General features: G+C 42.4%; 1 protein-coding gene across 15 annotated transcripts in view; it reads right to left on the bottom strand.

Moving 5' to 3' along the window:
• Positions 1-21,655, bottom strand: part of dlg1b (discs large MAGUK scaffold protein 1b) — a 135,560-nt gene that overhangs the window by 46,886 nt on the left and 67,019 nt on the right. For 9 of the 15 annotated variants that reach the window (XM_067606918.1, XM_067606921.1, XM_067606923.1 and 6 more), the window contains exon 4: positions 17,547-17,714. In XM_067606918.1, coding sequence (XP_067463019.1) covers positions 17,547-17,714 — 168 coding nt within the window. Of the gene's footprint in view, positions 1-11,839; positions 11,990-17,546; positions 17,715-21,655 lie in introns of all 15 variants that reach the window. The other 6 variants (XM_067606914.1, XM_067606915.1, XM_067606916.1 and 3 more) reach the window with 1 other exon arrangement.

The following is a 21,655-nucleotide window of genomic DNA, read 5'->3' as shown; positions in this document are numbered from 1 at the left end:
TTTGATGATTTCCAGCGGATGTCGACTAAAGCCACACTGACTGATGCAGACTTCTCATTCAAGCCTCCTTTTGTGAACGAGATCAAACAGCATCACTTTTCAGAAGGTATCCTGCTCTGAACCGTCTAACATTCACTTTTATCTTGTTTTCAGATTTGGTTCCTTTTCTTTGTCGATTGTCTTCTTAGTGATACGTTTGTATTTTTAGCCACGCTAGCAGCGTAGCTCTACTGGTGCTGATGTTGGTCTTCAACTTTGCTCCAGACTGAAATATCTCAACAACTATTAGATGGGTCGCCATGAAATTTACAGCAGATATTTACGGTCGTGGTCTTGCTTCATGGTTCAGACTGACCAGCTTAACACCCACTCAGTATATTTCCATCTATTTAAACTCACAACCTTCTTGTTGTGAGGAGACAGAGCTGAGCACTACTGCCTCTTCACAACAGGAAAACTAAAACAACTCAAGTACAGCTGAGGCTTAAAGCTCAATAAAATAAGAAGCAGCAAGAGACTTTAGGGTAAAATATTAGAAGCAACAACAGTTGGTGTTTTCACACCTTTGTAATCCGGTTGAATCTGACTCTGGTTGATATATTTATGGATTACAGACACAAAAACAGAAACACATCAATAAATAAATAAAGTTATATTATGTTAAAGTGAAAACACTTATTTCCAACATGGCCCCAAGATGTTAAAAGACAAAGAAACATAAAGAAACACAAGACACAACATAAAATACGATGACAATCTGATGTCTACTGAAACAATGTCATTGCAGGTTTCATTATAAATCTGTTTCCATAAATAATCCCAACCTGACTTCTATCAGCTGCTCTCATATTTAAAAACTGGTCCTGGTATTATAGTTACAGCATGGATCACTGTTATCTAAATTACACACATATTGATAATATTGTACATATGATGCAGCTGTTCAACACTTCTGAATTCATCACCATCACACGTCAACAGGACGCATTTAATGAATACTGAATGTTATTTTGCATCACCTGCAGTTTGTTCCTAAATTTAGCCGTCAAACCTCTGAACCAATCAGAACAGGCGTCAAGCCTCGGTACCATTCATGTTGGCAGATCTGAACACGGCCGTCGGACCAAAGCAACCAATCAGAGACCCTTTAGAGGAGGTGGTTAGTTTGGTGGGAAAGTGATCTGACCGGCGTACTCTGCATGTTGGAGCGTGGCGGCTGCTTTAGCCAGGTGTGCTTTGCATGCTGGGATGCGAATGTGTGAGTTTAACAGTTGCTCGCAGCTAGCCGGAGAGGTCAGACGTTGTATTTGACCAGTGGAGCTCTTTCAGGACCTTCTTCCTGTGTTTATGGTCCCGCCCCAGACACATCTGACCAATGAGAGGAGAGAGCGCTCTCGCCTGGCTTTTAGTGATGCATTTTGGTTCGCTTGGATTTTTTTTTTAGCGTGAAAAGAAATCAAACCAAGTTTAGCGGCTTATTCACTGATACAGACCAGAACAAATCAGCTACAGGTTTGAAAACACCTTAAACCAAAACTATTTACAACTAAAACTGTTTTTACAGCAAAGCATGTAAAGCGCCGTGTTGAAAATGACAGAGAGACGTTAGTTTCAAGCTGGACCAGTACTTCAGTCTGTTGTGGAGCAAACTTCTCCATCTCTGGGAAAACCACAACAGTCAACGGACGTGCAGGGTGATGGTCGACAGGCGACGGGTTACTGGTACTGTAAAGTTTCATGTGAAAGCACTGCTACTAACCAGGAAGCAGGAAATGGTACTTCAAAATAAAACTGTTGCTCCGGAAACTAGTGATTTTATTTCTTAGACAATGTTGACCCAAATGCTCGCGACCCACTCAGGATGAGCCCGTGATAGTTGGGAGCTGCAGCTCCAGAGGATGTATTCCAGCTATGCTAACACACCAAACCTACATGCTAACATGGTTAATATTATACCTGCTAAACATTAACATACTAGCATTGTCATAGTGAGCTGGTGTTATACAGCTTCAGAGCTGCCAGCATGACATGTTTGACTCTATGAGAACAATGTTGGTTTGTAAAGTACTAAATAATATTCAGACAGTAATGAAGGGGAGCAGTAAGACTATTTCTTCATAAGCACACTTGAGTCAGTTTGACTCTGCAGCTGATGAAGCTCCGAACACTTTACTGTTCCTGATGATATACAGAATAACACTTAAAGGGAAACGTTAACAGACAGGAGGCAGATTGTAGTATTTAGAGTCTATCAGACTAAACTTGTGGAAAAAAATTTGATTTGGTAGAAACAAATCTAAAAAATGAAACATAAACCTTTAAGTGTTGTTAAATTATGCAGGAGACTCAAAACAAAACTTAGAAATGAGATTTTACATCACAGAGAAATACTTGAGTTGCTTACGATTCACAACTAAAGAGGCTGTGATGAAACCATTTATACTTTATGCTCCGTCTACACACACGTTCTGATATATGTGTGTGTGTGCATGTATGTTAACGTGCTGCCTCTGCCTGTGTGTGTGTGTGTGTGTGTGTCTGAGGCAGTAAACAGGGAGGCGGTGGGGTAGCGCTACGTGTCAGGAGCCCGGAGGTTGCTAGGCAACGCTGGGAAAGGCATGTGCTACTGCAGGGGTTCCTCACATCTGCCCAGAACATGATGCTGCTGTTCTGTTTATGCAGGTAAATCTCTTCACATCGACACGCTGCCTCGCTCGCACACGCAGACTTAAAAACCCGCACAGGTGTGACCACGGCAACCACGGCGAACCTGACATCAACAGAAACCGTCTTGAGAGGAGGGAGATTCCAGCTCATCCTTCTTATCGTCTGATGAGACCCACAGCTGCTGAAGGCTCTGGAACATTCACCGAGCAGCAGCGAGTGTGTCACTGTGTGTAAAGTGTGTGTGTAAAGTGTGTGTGTGTGTGTACACGTCCTCGATTCCTCAACACTTAACGACGCACAAAAAAAAGTGGTCGTGCCTCACGTTGAGACGGCGAGCTCTGACACATTTAGATCCAACGTAATAACCTGCTCACAGCCGCTGCAGCCTTATCAACAAATCACCCTCAGATCTCCTACGCCACACACACACACACACACACACACACACACACACACACACACACACACACACCGTCCTCATGCTCTCGCTGTGCATCTTTGACCCGTTTATCTCATGATGATGATAATCGCTCTGAAATGGGATGTTGGGTGTTTCTAGACCTGCGGTTAAGAATTTAACCAGATGTGAAGGTTTGTGCATGAATCCTGATCCACCACATGACGCAGCAGCAGCGGCAGCGGCGGCAGCAGCAGCAGCTCTCCTGTTGCAACTTTTCCACATCTGCCTCATCCAGCGTCACATCCACAGCAGACAGACCGATCAATACGTTTACAACAACACACACAGCAGTCAGAGTGATCGCATGTATACGGGGGCTTGACTGCACACACACGTAGCAGAAAATGAGTCACGGTGCAGCGGTGCAGCACCTCCCCCTACCTCCTCACCTTTAGGAGGATCTTTTTTTCTTTATGGGTGGGGGGGTGAGGAGGGGGTGACCTACCAGTAGGCGCCGGTGGAGCCGCTTGGTTCTCCTCAGGGTCCCCATAATGCGGCGGCCCATCTTTTTGGCATACCACACAGAGTTGAGCATGCTGCTTGTTGCTGCTGCTGCTGCTGTTGCTGTGGTGAAGGTGGAGGTGGTGTGTCGCCTCCTTTGCGCCTCCTCTCGCTCCTGCTGCAGGCTGCGGGGTGGCGGAGGTGGTGCTGGCTGGAGAGCAGACGATGGGAGGGGGGCTTCACTCCACCTTGTGTCCCCCCCCCCTCCTCCTCCTCCTCCTCCTCCTCCTCTTCCTTGCAGACACAAACAGAGAGGCTGCAGAGGAGCTGATGGAGGAGGCAGTGGTGGTGGAGGTGACCAGTAGCTGCTTCCAGGAGAGGAGCGATGGAGCAGAGAGGAGCAGACTGAGGTCGTCCTCCTCCTGTCAGTTATGTGCAGCAGCAGCAGCGGTGGTGACGGCGGCGGCGGGCGGTAGCCGGGGAACAGCGGCCGTCAGACGCCGGACTTGACGGGAAAGAGAGAGAGATGAGCCTCCTGGGGCGGATTAACCTGCCGGGGTGAGAGAGCATCGCTGAGCAGGCGGAGAGAGAGCAGCCTCCGTCTGTCTGAAGCAGACAGCAACAACAGACTGCAGGGCTGACGAGAGGACGGAGAGACGAGTGTGTGTGTGTGTGTGTTTAAAGAGAGCGCAGGCAGGGAGGAAGTTAGTCCTCTGATCTCTTCTCTCTGCAGTCTGGAAACCTCACGCAGCCTCCTCCGCCTCCGCCTCCTCCTCCTCCTCTTCCTCCTCCTCCTCCTGCCTCTCAGTCCAGAGAGAGTTTGGTTCAGCTGACCTCTGTCCTACTTCAGTCCTCAGTCTTTCAGTCCTTTTCCCAAAATGAGTCAGCAGGGGAGACTCACCCTGACAAAACGCTGAGTTATCACCGCTGTGACGGACGGCGAGGTGATGTGTGGAGCGACGGCTGAATATAGAGACAGAGTTCATTTAGACGGGTCGCTGCTTAGTTCGTTACTAGTTCGTTTAAGATCGATTAAATCTGCAAGTAGCGAGAAAATGAAGCAAATCAATAAACTAAATTAAATGAAAATTAGATATTAAAAAAAGAAAAAAACAACTGAATTAATTTAAAACAAAAAACAAAATATTTATATTAAAAAAACAAAACAAACGTAAAATAAAAAATCGAACTTTGTTCCCATTGGGACCCCTTTACTGCAACTGCCTTGAAAAATGTTGTTCATGTTCAAATGTATATATACATTGTATATATAATATATATCAAATGTTTTCATTACAACTTTATTGATACAGAGTTTATTTATCGAGTGGTATCAGGTTTGGGAGCTGGATGAATTGAAGCCTGTTTTCCTTCTAGTGTATGTAAAAAATGTAATATTTGAATTTTAACTACCTGAAAGCCTTTGTAATTACACTTTAACTCTGATCTATTGATACCCTGCAAATGAATCAATTCTATGATGTAGTTTAGGATCAGGCTGCGTGGGTGAAATTAGAATTAATTAATTTGTTCAGACTCTCTTTTTTTAAGTGACAGCCCTTGTATTTGTAGTATTTACTTGTCCGTGTGTGACTTCTTGACTCTGAGGAACACCAGTGTGTGTTGTCAATGCGTATTTGTCTTGTTTGTAATCATGTAGCTAGTTTTTAACTTTGTGTACTTTAACAGAGCAGCATGTTCCAAGATTGTGTCTATGGTGTGTTTCAGTGAGGAGTCTGTGAAATGCAGTGATTCGTTCCAAAACAACAATGACAAGTTTACATTTTGACAAAATTTCCCTCCAAACATCCAATATGGAGTGCCACAAGGCTCTGTATTGGATCCTCTACTTTTCAGTCTTTATGTGTCACCACTCCAGCCTATAATCCATAAGCAGAATACAGACTACGCAGACGACACCCAACTCTATATTTCTGTTGATCCTACAGCACCCCTCAAAGGTTTGGACAGACCTTCCCACTCTCTTAAATAAGTTAAAAAAGTTTAATTTAAGACTTTTTAAGACACTTGTTACCATGTAGAATGCAATTTATTACCTGTTTCATGGTTAAAGTATGAAAGATATCAATAACAACCATTGGCGATGATAAGGGCTAGAATTATTTACCAAATACAATGTGAAATGAATGTTAATGTGTTTAAATTTATTTAACATTTTTGTCAGTTATTCCTGGCAGTATACAACAATTATTCCCAATAATATAACTAATTACTTATAAATCATGACCTGGACATGGATAAGCCAATTAAAAAATAACTCATTCATTTAAGGTCACAGGTCTGGAACAATAGAATTGGGGATTTTCCAGCCAAGTTTTGCTAAAATTACATAAAAAAACATTTTATGACTAAGATTACTGCCTATGGCAGGCTAGAAAAAAACTAAGACCTTTGTGAATGAAATTTAAGACTTTTAAACACCGTCTAAGGACTTTTTTTTGTTGAGAAAACTAAATCAATGCTTTTTAAGACTTTAAGACCTGCAGATACCCTGTTAGAAATGTGCCTGGTACTTTACATCTGAGATCAATTTATGGACAAACCAGAGATTATTGGTTATTGGTTCAGAAGAAAACCGAGACAAACTGTTTAAGACACTACCTCAACAGATAGAAATGTGGATGTTACCATCGACCCTGACTTAACTTTTCAGCCAGAGAGAAGCTTTTATTACAAGTAGATTTGACTACTGGTCGGTTACAGTTCATACATTTTTCCACTGTTAATGTATTTTTTGGGGGAGTTTTTCGCTCACATGCTGTAGATTGTAAAGCTCCTTAAGATCAATTTGTAATTTGTCATATTGGGCTACATAAATTAAATTTAACATTACTTGACAGAAATCTGCTGCCAGAGTTTGAACTGGAACACAGAGAAGAGCTCTAAGATTCTTGTATATAAATGTGTTTATGGACGTACTCCTGACTATGATGCAAAGATATGTACCTGCACCTCTGCTGCTCACCTCAACAAAAACAAGGATGAGCTTTACAGTTAATTCTTGACCTTGAAACTGCAGTTGACAAAACAATATATATTTAACGTCAACGCAGTCGCTGTTTTGGATCTTCCTCTGCAGATGGAGTTTGTCTAGTTGTCATGGAAGTGCAGATATTCAAATTTCCATGTTTTTTTCTGAGCACATCAAGAACTTCTCATCCTCACTAGTTAAGCTTTTAAGTTAATTCTTGACAAGGAGAAAAGAATGATCTTTAACCTTAAGACTGGATGATACTTCCAAAAAGCTCCAGAACAGCCACTGAGTGGACCTTGAGGAGAAATTATTATTTACGGTGAAGCTGCCTACTCAAATGTCTGTTTTTCTTTTTTTCTTTTTCAGTCGTCGTCCTTCACGCAAAGCATGTGAGCTGCATTTTGTTTACGAAAAACGCTACATAAATCTGTCTTTTTGTTTTTGATACATAAGCTGTAACTTTCAAGACATTTCAAGGGGGAGAAACAATCCAGTGGAGGATTCCGTATTTGAAGTGACATTATCTAGATACTTGTGGAGTGATCTCTATCTTACAGCTGTTATAGTTTAGTACACAAGTCGCTCTGAAAACAAGAAAACTTGTCTTTTCTTTATAACTTTCCCCTGATATTCCTCGACTTTCCCTGCCTGGAATACATCCCCATGACTTTCCATGACTTCCCTGAAATTTCATGACCGGCTGGAACCTTTGCTATAAATAGAGGCAGCCTGTCCTCCCAGCATCCTTTGCTGCCGAGATGAGACGATGAAAAAGAAGCATTAGTGACAAGTCATTTCATGGCCTCTGAGTCCTTTGTCTTGGTGGTAAATGTACATCAGAGCAGCTGTAAATCTTTTTGTTGGGGAGGAACAGGAGACCGGCTATTCTGCATTTTACTATCACCCCCCCCCCCCCTCCCCCCTCCCCATCCTGTTACAGAAAGCCTCACTAAATCTGTCCTTGTCCGTCTCTGCAGGTTCAACCCCCTCCTCCTCCTCCATTTTCCTGCCGTCAGGATTTTCTTTGTCGCCATTCATCTCCTGTGTTGCCATGGCACTGCTGAGGAGAGCGAGCGAGAGGCGGAGGGGAGAGAGATGAAAAAAAAATGAAAGGAATAATAATAAAAAAAAAAAAAGGAGTGTACAGTACGTCCTCCCAGCCTTCAGTGCCTTTGTGAGATGTGAGGATCCATTCATTGAGTTATCGCGGCAGAGGTGTTGGGAGATAGCTGCCCGCTGACGTCAGGCCGGGGGACGGGCGGCTGCCGCAGATCAAACATGGAGGAAACAATGAAGAGCAGGATGTGGAGATTTCTCCATCAAAGACCGTCACCGTGAGCAGAAACCTCAGCGCCGCCGCAGCGGCTGATGTTGGCGGTGACGTGAAGGTGCGGAGGTCCTGATCGGTGACTGAACCGTCGACCGGCTCGGTGTTCAGTCTGATGTCGAGTACGACCGAATCGCTGAACATCTCTGAGTTACTTTACATCACAACTACAGTCATTTTACAACAAACCCCCCCCCCAACACGACCAGTATTCACTCAGCTGCTTCTTAACGCTGTCGTTCAGATTTACATCTGATCTATTTATCGTTTCATGACACAATGACACAGGAAATAAATACGTTTTCCTGTACGTCTCATAATATATTCAGTATTTAAACTTCCAGCAACACCAGTCACCCAACACATCAACAAACTCGACTGACATGATTACAATTACAGCTGCAACAATTCATCAATTAGTCCATCAACAGAAAATTAATCAGTAACTATTTTGATAATCGATTAAGTCCTTTTTAAAGCAGATTATTGTCAGATCATCGATTGTTGCTGTTAAAGAACAATTGGGATATATGTTAATTCATTTTCTTGATAAATGTTAGATCAGAAGATCAATATCACTCTCATGGCTGTGCTTAAAGTACAGAGCTGGAGCCAGGAGGCTGCTAATGCCACGGACACACTAAACAACTTCCTGTCTTGTAATCGCGTTGTTTGCACACTACATGTCTGATCAGCAGCATGGGGGGGTCACACATTACAACATCTATCAGCAGGAGTAATCCCTAACAAGTCTGTCTGGTCTCCGAACTACGTTTTATCACGAAAACACACTCTAGAAATGCACTGATTTATAGCGAAAACAAGGAAGAAAAAGAAAAGGACATGGACGTGGGAACGGATCGGGATATACAGAGAGCAAGAATTGTCTGTTCTGCAGAGAGAGTCGGAGATAAATAAATATTTTTGGAAAGGTAACGTAGGTAGCTGATTCTGATAACTTCGCTTAGCATAAAGAGTGGAAGCTAGGTAAACAGCTAGCCTAGATACAGCATGTTAATCAGTGAGGTGCACAGAGCCAGTTGACAAAACCAACAGAAAATTAACTGGACACAACTTTGACAATCAAATAATCAAATCAAATAATTGTTATAGTCATTTGGTAAGAAAAAATACCAAATATTTGCTGGTTGCAGCTTCTCAGATTTAACGATTTGAAGCTTTTCTGTGTCAAATCTTTGGATTTTGGGCTGTTGATGCGACAAAGCAAGACATCTGAACACATCTCTTTGGGCTCTGAGTTTGTGATGATTAAATGATGATTAAAACAATTAGTAGCAGTTATAGTAAATTGGTTGTAGCCCTAATGCTAAGCTAAGCTAAACATATCCTGACTCCAGCTCCGTACTAACACATAGACATGAGATTGTTTTTAATCTTCTTGCCTAAAACTCGCCAGGAAAGTGAATAAGTGTATTTCCCAAAATGTCAAACTGCTCCTTTAAAGTCTGCTGAGCTCCAGCGGTGCCTCGCCGGCCTGCTGTTCCCATGAAAACACAACAACCACAACTTCAACGCCAGCAAAACATTCATTATCAAGGATTCAGAGCAACAACAACAACAACAATAACCTAGTGCTATAGTTCCCACAGTGGGTGCAGCGAGATTAATATAACTTGAAGGTGGTCGCAGCTAACATGACAACTCACTGTTGCCAGTTGTCATAGTAACACAACACGCTTTACGGCTTGGACGACCGACAAACCAGCAGCTGACAGGAAGGTTTTAGCTGCTTGTGGGAGACGGATATCCGTTACTGTGGTGTTACATGTTCCTGAAGTCAGATATGTTATGAGGCTCGTTCATGGCGTCCTGTCAGAGGAGTCGGACCTGCAGGTTGTTCTCTCCACATCAACAGCAGCTCACATCATATTAAAATGCCTGCAGCCTTTTCTGAGGGTTTGGTTTGTTTGTTTTTCCCTTTTACATCTTAAATAAAACATCATTTTAATTGAAGAAAATGAAAGAAATGTATTGAACATATTCACGTATTTAAGTGATATGGGATATTCTACAGATGTTGATTCCAGAATCAGGACGGAGTTAAATACGCTGCTGCTGCTGCTGCTGCTTCCTGGAACAACGAACAGAAAGACCTGAAACTGTCAGAGCTGATTACTGTCGCAGAATTTAACCATTCTAGAGGATCAGAGACTGTCTGCAGGGATGGAGGGATGGATGGAGGGAGGGATGGATGGATGGATAGATGGAGGGAGGGATGGAGGGAAGGATGGATAGATGGAGGGAGGGAGGGATGGATGGAGGGATGGAGGGAGGGAGGGATGGAGGGAGAGATGGATGGAGGGAGGGATGGATGGAGGGATGGAGGGAGGGAGGGATGGAGGGAGAGATGGATGGATGGAGGGATGGAGGGAGGGAGGGATGGAGGGAGAGATGGATGGAGGGAGGGATGGATGGAGGGATGGAGGGAGAGATGGATGGATGGAGGGATGGAGGGAGGGAGGGATGGAGGGATGGAGAGATAGATGGAGGGAGGGAGGGATGGAGGGATGGATGGATGGAGGGAGGGAGGGATGGATGGAGGGATGGAGGGAGAGATGGATGGAGGGAGGGATGGATGGAGGGATGGAGGGAGAGATGGATGGAGGGAGGGATGGATGGATGGAGGGAGAGATGGAGGGAGGGAGGGATGGATGGATGGAGGGAGGGAGGGATGGATGGAGGGAGAGATAGATGGAGGGAGGGAGGGACGGAGGGATGGAGGGATGGATGGAGGGAGGGATGGATGGAGGGATGGATGGATGGATGGATGGATGGAGGGAGGGATGGATGGAGGGATGGATGGAGGGAGGGAGGGAGGGAGGGATGGAGGGAGAGATAGATGGATGGATAGATGGATGGATGGATGGAGGGAGGAGGGAGGGATGGATAGATGGATGGATGGAGGGATGGAGGGAGCACAGGAAGGAGGGATAGATGGATGGATGGAGGGATGAAGGGAGGGATGGATGGAGGGAGCGCGGGAGGGATGGATAGATGGATGGATGGATGGATGGAGGGAGCACAGGAAGGAGGGATAGATGGATGGATGGAGGGATAAAGGGAGGGATGGATGGATACATGGGAGGGAGCGCGAGAGTGGGGAATGGATGAATGGATGATGGGATGGATGGATAGAGGGAGGGATGGATGGATGGATGGATGGAGGGAAGGATGGATGGATGAGGAAAGAGTGGATGGAGGGACTGAGGGTTAGGTGGAGGGATGAATGGATAGAGGGATGGATGAGGGAGGGATGATGGAATGGATGGAGGGGTGGATGAATGGATTGATGGATGGATTGATGGATGGAGGGATAGAGGGTGGGAGGGAGGGATGGATGATGAGATGGATAGAGGGAGGGATGGATGGATGGATGGATGGAGGGATAGAGGGATGGAGGGATAGAGGGATGGATGGATGATATAATATAGTGTAATACATTTCATTGAACAGAGTTTAATCAGTAAATAGTAATAGTTATAGTTATGGTTATACGTCTATTCTATTTTTATTTAGTTTTTATATTTGAGTCTATTTAGTTATTGTATATTATTTAGCATTTAATTGCATTTGTTTCTTTTTCCTCCCTCATTGTTTTTATATTCTGATGTCAAGTGGCTGCTGTAACACTTTAATTTCCCTTTGGGGTTAATTAAGTTCTGTCTATCTATCTATCTATCTATTTATTTATCTATCATTAACATAATATGAACATGTTGCATGTTATATCGGGGGTTCTCGGGGTGACATGGAAGAAAATTTCCTGAAGAGGTTCAGTGACTGATTAAAAGATGATGAAGATGTGAAAACAAGGTCCTGAAAACTGAGTTCTGTCTTTCCAGCAGTGCTGACAAACAGCCCAGTAGGCTGACTGGGTGGGATGGGTGGGATGGGTGGGTGGCAGGATGGGTGGGGGGGGGGGGTTTACCTGGATCGGGGGGTAGGGGTTGGAGGAGCAGGAGGGGAGGGGGCTGTCGTCGCTGTGAGGGTAGAGGGTGGAGGGCGTAGGGGAGGGGAGCTCCGGGTGATGCTGTCCTAACACTGAAGAGCCGTCAAAGATGCACTCCAGAGACGCTACCTACAGGATACAGGAGGGGGGAGGACAGACGGAGGCTCGGAGAGGTCAAAATACAGGAAAGGCAAAGCAGGAGAGAGACAGTTAATCCTTACAGAGGTCAGACAGAGAGAGGAGGAGGAGGAGGAGGAGGAGGAGGAGGAGGAGGAGGAAGACGACAGAAGAAGAGAAGGTAACACTTTATTTTACAGGTTCTTTAGTTTTATACTAATTTCCTGGAGTAACTTTAACGGTATTTAACGGTTAATTTTTAGGGTATTTTACAGGCAGGGTGGTGCAATTATGGTACAAATGATAAGAAACAACTTTGAAAAGTGTTTAGTTGGTAAAATTACTGAAAAACTTTCCAGAAAATAAGTATAAAATTAAGGGACCTGTAAAATCAAGTATTACTGCAGAGAAGAACAGAATTTCCTGGTAAAATAATAAAATAATAATAAAATAATAAATTAAAATAAATAGAATCATTTTGGAGGCCGATCCTGAACAGAAGCTCTAACACGAGTTTTCTTTCTGGACGGTTTCTTACTCGTAGAGAGAAACTGGAACAGAGTGGGATGTTTTTATTTAACGTTAAATAGACAAAATCTATATTCTCTCTTCTTACAGCTTAAGACGTCGTTAATAATGAAACTTATAATCTAAATAGCAGCTTTTGTTGCTTTTGAATTTAAAAATAAGTAAATAGTTCAGTTCTGATACATCCCATAAATACCTTCATAATCATTTTTCAAAAAATCTGATTCAAAAACTTAACTGATGTCAATTAAAGATCATCTCCAGAATCATTTATATAATAAATAATTAACAAACTAACTGAACTTTAATAAGTGATTAAAACATCAGTTTAAAGACAGAAAGAGTCAAATCAGAGTAAATCCAGAACATAGAAGAGTTCAGCAGGGAACAGATGGAGGATGAAGAGAAACAGGAAGATGAAGAAAGGGAGGAAGGAGGATCTGGATGGAGAGAACAGACCGTCAGGATCCTGGAGAGCTCCTGAGAGCCCCCCCCCACCCCCCTCTCACCCCCCCACTAATCAATACCTCTCCAATAATCACCTTATAACAGGTTTTTACAGTTAAATTCCCTCCACAGCTACATCAGCTCTCCAGGACTGAAACATGAAACATGAGTGATCAGGTGTTGATGCTGCTGCAACACACGATGAAGCACACGACAGCTGACGACACGTGAACACATGAACAACACGTGAACACATGAACAACACGTGAACACATGAACGACACGTGAACACATGGACACGTGAACACATGAACGACACGTCAACACATGAACACGTGAACACATGAACGACACATGAACACATGAACCACACGTGAACACATGAACACGTGAACACATGAACGACACGTCAACACATGAACACGTGAACACATGAACCACACGTGAACACATGAACCACACGTGAACACATGAACACGTGAACACATGAACGACACGTCAACACATGAACACGTGAACACATGAACGACACGTGAACACATGAACGACACGTGAACACATGAACGATGTGAACACATGAAGGACACGTGAACACATGAACGACGTGTGAACACATGAACGATGTGAACACATGAACGACACGTGAACACATGAACGACGTGTGAACACATGAACGACACGTGAACACATGAACCACACGTGAACACATGAAGGACATGTGAACACATGAAGGACACGTGAACACATGAAGGACACGTGAACACATGAACGACATGTGAACACATGAACGACACGTGAACACATGAACGACACGTGAACACATGAACGATGTGAACACATGAACGACACGTGAACACATGAACGACGTGTGAACACATGAACGACACGTGAACACATGAAGGACATGTGAACACATGAACGACATGTGAACACATGAAGGACACGTGAACACATGAAGGACACGTGAACACATGAACGACGTGTGAACACATGAAGGACACGTGAACACATGAACGACACGTCAACACACGAACGACACGTCAACACATGAACAACGTGTGAACACATGAAGGACTTGTGAACACATGAACAACACGTGAACACATGAACAACGTGTGAACACATGAACCACATGGCTGCTTCATTCAGTGTGTTTATCTGGAACATTACAGGAGGTTTGGTGTGAATAACAGCCAGATTTGAACGTGTGGATCTAAACGTCTGCTGGAGACAGAAACACTGATTCTACAGTAACAGATAGAGAAATATATATATTTGTTTTCCTAGAAACCAAACAGCAGGTCTCATCTGATGGTAGAAGATCACATATTATTTTATTAAATAATAAGCCATGCATAATATTATCAGTGTACAGTTTATGAGCCGACAGGTTGGTTTTTACACTGTAAAATGTTCCAAACACTAAACGTGCTGCTCACTGAGCTTTAAGAACAACATTTAGAGGAACCTTATTAGAAATATTATATTGTTTGTATTAATGTTAAAGAACAAATAGCCAATTTTATATGTAATTAACTGATACTGGCCTCAAAAATGACACAAACAACTTATCAGACTTTTGTCTTTTACACCTTATAAGTTTATCTGCTGCTAAAAAATTACACATTAAATAAAAATCCTGTTGTTTTTTTTTAAATGAGCTTCATTTCTCTCAATAACTTAGTTGAAGTTTCAGTATTTGAGGAAGATCCCAGATGACAGATTGATTTGTATTTTCTCCTCACACTATCAGGTTTGATCACTTTTTATAAGAAAAGAAAATGAAGATTATTAATGTTCAATAACAAACTAAATCAGAGGTTTTTTACTTGTGATGCTGTAAAGCAAAATGTCAACATGTGTTCGTTGTGAGTGGTTCAATCAACAACAGTTTAATGTGAGTGATTTTTGAAGCCTTCACTAAACACTAATTCAAAACATCAAAGAGAATAACTGGTGAAACAGTTCAGTGCTTTAGATATTTAGTTGTTCTGGTTTCTGACTGCACTAATCCTCTGGAGCCTGCCAGTGGTGACTTCCTGCAGATGTCAGTCCGTTTAACGCCACGCGATGGCAGAAAAGCTCCACCGAGCAGCCGGTTGAACAGTCTGAACACATTAGGCCTGTTTATCCAGCGTTAATCTGATCTCATGTACTCTGTTACCATGACCACAGCGGCGTGAAAAGCTTTAAACCCCCCCGTGAAATATCAAATCTCAGCTAATCTGCAGATTAGATTAATCAACTCTAAACACAGAGACGATGTTAAACGGAGGACGACTTAAAAACAACACACACACACACACACACACACACACACACACAATACAACATGTTGGACTTTATATCTGGAGTTTAATTTAAACCCACTGATGGAAATAAGAGTCTAGAAAATTATTTCAGAGATTTTTTCCTAAAAATACATGTTCAAATTAATTTTTCTTACATTGTTTTTGCTGCATTTTTTTCTTTTAATTTTATTTGTTCAACTGATTTTTATTCTATTTACATTTTATTGCTCTTTGATCTTTGCATTTAATGGTTATATGTCTTTTTATAAAGCACTTTGCAACTTGTTTTTGTGCTAAATAAATAAAGTTATTATTACTTTAACCTCGTTGTTTTGTCCAGAGCAGTTATCTGTTGATTATTTTCCAACTAATTCATTTGTTTTTCAGCCAGTAAAATATCAAATATTATGACAAATGTCTAAAGTCAAGTATTAAAATATCTTTTTGTTTTCGGGGACTCATCAGAAACAGATTTAATAGAAGAAAAGTCATAATCTGAGCAGCAGACGTTGAAATATTCTGACTTTTAGACTATTATGGCTCAAACTACATTTCCCATAATGCACCTCAGCAGGGTCTTTCATTAGAGCCTCCCTGCCTGGTAAAAAAAAAAAAAAAAGCTGCTACTTTCCATCTCCAAACCTCCAGTTTGTAACACAGACATGGTGTCGTGGTGTGATGACATCACTGTGACATCATCAGGGACATGTCACATGACGTCACAGGCCGAGCTCGACTAACTACGACAGACGAGATGATGTAAACGTGTAGAATAAACATCTCGTCTCTGCGGCGAGCGACAGACACAAACACAGCAGCAGCAGCAGCGATGAGCGCAGCATGGAGGACGGCATGAACAGGAAGCAGAGTCATCATGTGACCGGGAGGACGCCAAATTCTCCAGGTTGAGCTTCCAGGAAGCTGCTTTTAACAAACAGAGAGAGAGAACCTGAACACAGCAGGCTTCACTCAGTGGTTCAGTGGTTACAGGAAGGAAACGGGAGAATATTTGCTGATTGATTGACTCAACCTGAGGAACCAGTGATTTGAATCCATGTCATTTAAATCCCATCTGGAGCGACGTTCTTTTATTTTAAGGTGAAACATACTGACACCAACATATGTGCCTGTTTGGGAACCAGTATGATGACAGAAAAACATAATAGACCCAGTTAAAACTCCTCAAACGTGCTGCTGTTCTCTTACACTCACGTTTTTACAACAGATTCATTCACATTTTGTCTCCGTTAAAAGAAGATATCAATGTTTCATGTCTGTGTGTTCAGTTTTGACTTTTTTTCTGGAAATATTCCAACTTTTTTTTCTCAAAATTTGACTCACAACTTGTACAACTATCACTGGATCACTTTGATACAGAAGGAAAACTTTCTCAGGTCTGCAGCCTCTTTTTCTCTGCTTCTAAGTGGATTTATGGAGGTTTACTGGTGACGGACATCAGAGATAATGATATCAACATGTGTTTTCATGTCTGTGTGTTCAGATTTTTTTTTTACTTCCCTCATGTCTATTAAAACCCAGATCCTCAATTACGGAGGAGCACAGGAAATAGATGGACGGATCTCCTGTAACTCAGTCATCTCAGTTACGGCTCATAAAATTTGTTATGGACAGATATTAAAAATACCAACTTATAGGCAGGAAAAACAATGTTAAAGTGACAAAATGAAGAAAAAAAAAAATCACCTTTTTAAGTTAAATTTGGCCTCAGATGTCAGAAACAACCCCTGACCAGGTACTGACCCCAGAGCGAGTAAAGCGTCATCCTGACTGGAGGAATTTGACCGTGTGTGTGATGACATCATGACAGGAAGCAGGTATGAGTAGGAGCAGGTGTACAGGTGTGTGTGTGTGTGTGTGTTCGCTTCAGAGCAGCTTCAATGTTTTAATGGATCACATGTAGGCAACAAAGACAAGCAACAAGCCTCATCCTCCCTCCGTGTATGTATGTGTGTGAATGAACAGATGAACAGAGAGATATTCATTAATAAATATATACAGGTTATATATATATATATATATATGTATGTATGTATGAACAGACAGCGAGAGAATGTAAACAAAGACAGAAAAACAGATAAAAAGGTTTGACTTTACTGGCTGTTGAAAGACTCACTTTAAACTGTATTATCTTATTATAATTAACACAATTATCTCAGTATTTGACTTCATTCATCCTGATGTGAAACCATGTTTGTCTAAATGTATTTAGTCGTATAATAATCATATTAACATTCAGGCCAGTAAAGTCATCAACTACAGACAGAAGACTCTCTCTCTCCTACCTTCATGGGCGAGATGTGAGCGTGGGTGACGTATCCGTGCACATTCTCGATCTGGGACAGGTTCTTCTCCGCTACCTGCACCAGCTCCGCTCCCGCCGCCGCCTCCTCCGTCAGCTGGGGGGAGCTCTGGTCCTGCGGGGACGAGTCCTCATCGTGGTGCCTGTACTTCTGAAACAGGAGACACACGAATACGAAGAGAGATTACCAAGCTGAGAGGGTTTAACGCCCTGAGCAGCCGTCTGACAGGTGGGAGGCGCCGCGCGCTTTCATTCCACCTCGTTTCACCTTCGTCCTTCATCACTGATAGAAACAATTGAGACTGGAGTCGGAATAAACTTTGATATTTTCCTTTACAGACTGTTGTGACCGAGCAGAGCTGCAGCGTTCACATGGTGATGAATCAGATCTGAGTCTTACTCATCTGTTTCATGGCTTCAGGAGGAGAGAGGTTCATGTTGACAGGTGAATGACTCGACTGTCCTGAACCCGCTGCCGTTACGTAACGAGACTCAGACTGAGTGACGGACGCCGCTGCAGACCAGGAGGAGAGAAAACGTCCAATTACGACGGTTAATGGGTGTAAATGGATTAATTTATTGATGAGTTAAGTGCAAACAGTTAATCCCTCGGTCACTTGATCACTGAAGTTATTTATGAAAGTGAAAATACTGATGTTTCGCATCACAGCAGATGTCACGCTGTGTATTTATTCTGTCACAGATGAGAGTTGATAATCATGAGAGAAACGTGCTGAATATTCTTCACATTTCCAGCTCTATACTGGAATATCTTTGCTGATTCCCAGTTAAAAACTGCTTATTTATCTTCTACTGGTCCTTTATGCAGCCCCTCAGTTCAGCCTCTGTCTGAAACAGGCCGTTTTAGCTCCTGTCTCTTTAAGCCCCGCCTCCTGATAAGCTCACTCTGTTCTGATTGGTCAGCTTCAGGAAGCTTCCTCCGTCTCCGGAGGCTACGTAAACAAAGTATATTAGCAGGATTTCACTTCTTTTCCTCCAAATGTCAACTTCTCAAATCCATCCGTACATGTTGGACAACGTGAACAACACATGGAAACACCTTAGCAACCACCTTAGCAACCAAGACGACAGCACAGCTGTTTATGAGCATGTGCGATGAGCCAACGTCAGCGAGGTAGAAAAAAGCGTTTCGAGCAGGTTGAAGCCCTGACTTTTGACTTGCAGGAATCATTTCTACATGCTCACCTCACGTTTTAGAGCTTTGACCATGTTTAACATCCGACATCAGAACAGGAAATAAATAACAGGAAACCACTAAAAGCATCATGTCCCCTTTAAGTGAAACACACGTTGCAACACTGCGATTACCAGATTAACTGTCACTATCTCAGACGACCGTTAGTCGTTTGCTTGAGACAAACGTTGATCCAGCTTTACGGACAGATGAGTGAAACCTGCGACGCCGCTCTCAAAGTTTCAGCAGAGACTTCAAAGAGACGCTAATCTGCGTCTGAACAGGATTATCCTCCGCCTGATTGGCTGCGGGCCGGATCAGCCGGCGGGTTTTGGCGGCTGAGCTGTTACGCTCCTGTGACGGGCGGGTCAGCTCGGAGAAGAGCCGTCGCTTAGCAACCACCGACTGAAGCAACACACATCCACATGCAGCCCCCCACCAGAGACTGAGGTACGACTCCAGAGAAACTCAGTACTGGATGATTCATCTTGACTGAGGGAACAATTTACTGGTCAAACATGAAAAATGTCCCCTCTGAGGAGCCGTAGTCATCCTGAAACCAAAGCCCAGCGGTATGAAGCATCTTCAGTAAAACCTCTGTAGCTCTCTGAAGATAAAAACAGCAACAACCAGAACAGTCTGCAGCCGAGTTACCATGGCAACTCTACCGTATTCCTGCTGGACCGTGGGAAACGACTCGATATCTGACCTTCGCTGAAGAGACTGACGGAGACGTTTCTGAAAACGGCCTATCAGAAACATCCTGTTTGTATCGGAGCAAACAAAGTTAATCAGCAGCAATTATAATAATCAATTAATCATTTGAGTCATTTAAAAAGCTGAAATACAGACTATTCTCTGGTGTCATTTTCTCCAATGTGAGGATTTACTGTTTCATATCTTTGCAAACTGAATAGATTTAAGTTTTTAACTGTTGGCCGAAGAAAACAAGACGTTTAAAGACGTCAGCTTGGACTCAAATAGAGAAGCTAAATCCACCAAAGTGTTCGGATGACATCATGATATATTTAATGATGATATATTTTGGGAGATGATTGTGTCAACTAGCAGAAATCCCTTTAATATCTCTGGTTTTATTGGGACTTGTATCTATGAAATACATTTACTTGTCAGGTATTTCATTGAATATCTAAAAGCAGTGACTCCAGTCTAAATGATCTAAACCAGTCCAGTAAATGTATAACAGTGCTGACAGCAAGAAACCAAACTGGGTTCATCCTCACTGGAGCAGCAACTAACAATTATTTTCATTATTGATTAATCTGACGTCATAATTCACATGTTTTGTTCAACCAGCAGCCAAAAAAACCAAAAGATAATCAAATCATCACATTCAAGAAGCTGAAACAGGATAATTTTTTGACATTTTTGCTTAAAAAAATGATTTAAATGGATAATCAATTATGAAACATAGTTGCTGGTGATTTCCTGTCTTTACTGTAGTAACTCAGTTGGTACAGAAATGACAGATTTACTGGATGTGACTGAGTCAATGATCAGAAAGGAGCTGAATAACCAGGATTCTCAGGTCCTGCATGAACGTCCTGAAAATAATCTCAACCAATAATAATAATAATGCTGTTTAACCATAATTTAGTCGATAGAAAGTTTTAGAAACTTTAAGCAACACAAACTAAATTTAATTCCCTTTATTGTTCTGGTGGCTTCATACCAGCAGGGATGTGTTTACTTTGTGATTTGTGTGAACTGAGCCTTTACATCATTTGGTTTATTGGGAGCCAACAGACAGACGACGTGTGAAGGGCAACATGTCCGTTCATCAGCTGAGAGGCTGCGAGCCGACTGACTGAACATTTGGTTAATTCATGAAGCACAAACACTCCCACAGATTCAGAGGTGTGAACGTGACTAAATGCTGGAGACGTGCTGGCTGAACAGCACTCATGTACACGCTACGGATGTGCAGACGGCCCAGTGTTTGTATTTAGGGACCGAGTCCAAAAGGCAGAGGACGACTGTAAAACAATTGTTTTCATGTGTTTGTTTCTTTCTTTATTATTACACCACTTAAACCCTAAATTTGACCCCCTAAACATGCTCAAAAACTCCAAATGGTACACACATCAGGTCCTGTGAAAAATTTGATAAAATGTAAAAATTAACCCCCAAAGTGCCAAAATGTGCTCTCTAGCGCTACCTATGTAACTAAAATGGCCGCCACGACCCGTAGAAATGTCGTAGAGAGATCAAACCAAATCTCAATTATTCGTCTCATCAAGACCTACAAATCATACACTGACACCCCTGACCTAAATCCAACAGGAAGTCCGCAATATGCCTTTCAAAATAAGACTTCGCCCCAATTTTAGCCCCCGAACAAATGCTATCTCCTCCGAGGGCGTTAATGGTATCGGCTTCAATCTTTCATACATGACTTATGACACTGTGCTGAAAAAAGTTGTTAAAAACTTTGTAATAACTCAAACGGTAATTTATGGCAATCTATGGGCATGAACTTTGTGTCAAACAGAGGCTTCTGACGTCTAAACTATAAGTCTGACCACTTTCAAACCTGTATCAATGGATTTGCCACGAAATTTCCTACAAAAATATGATTTTTAATGTTAGATTTGGCCAAAGTCATGAGATTTATGAGGGTATTTCATAAGAAGCGTACTCTAAAATCCTCCTCTCCAACTGCTCCTGGTGATGTCACTCCCTCAGTGCTGTGAAACATTCCGCAATACACACTCATTATAAAATCACAGGAGGAGCAAGAAAAGACTTTAAAACTCACACTCTAATATCTCAAAAACAATAAAAGATAGAAAACACATGTAAATTCAAGATTTGTAGGTCAAAGTCTCGTGATTCATTTAAAGTTCAAATGAAGTTTGTATCTAAAACTATGTGGA

This window comes from Thunnus thynnus, chromosome 12 (assembly GCF_963924715.1).
Source record: "Thunnus thynnus chromosome 12, fThuThy2.1, whole genome shotgun sequence".
NCBI lineage: Eukaryota > Metazoa > Chordata > Actinopteri > Scombriformes > Scombridae > Thunnus > Thunnus thynnus.
This window is presented reverse-complemented; position numbering and strand designations above follow the sequence as displayed.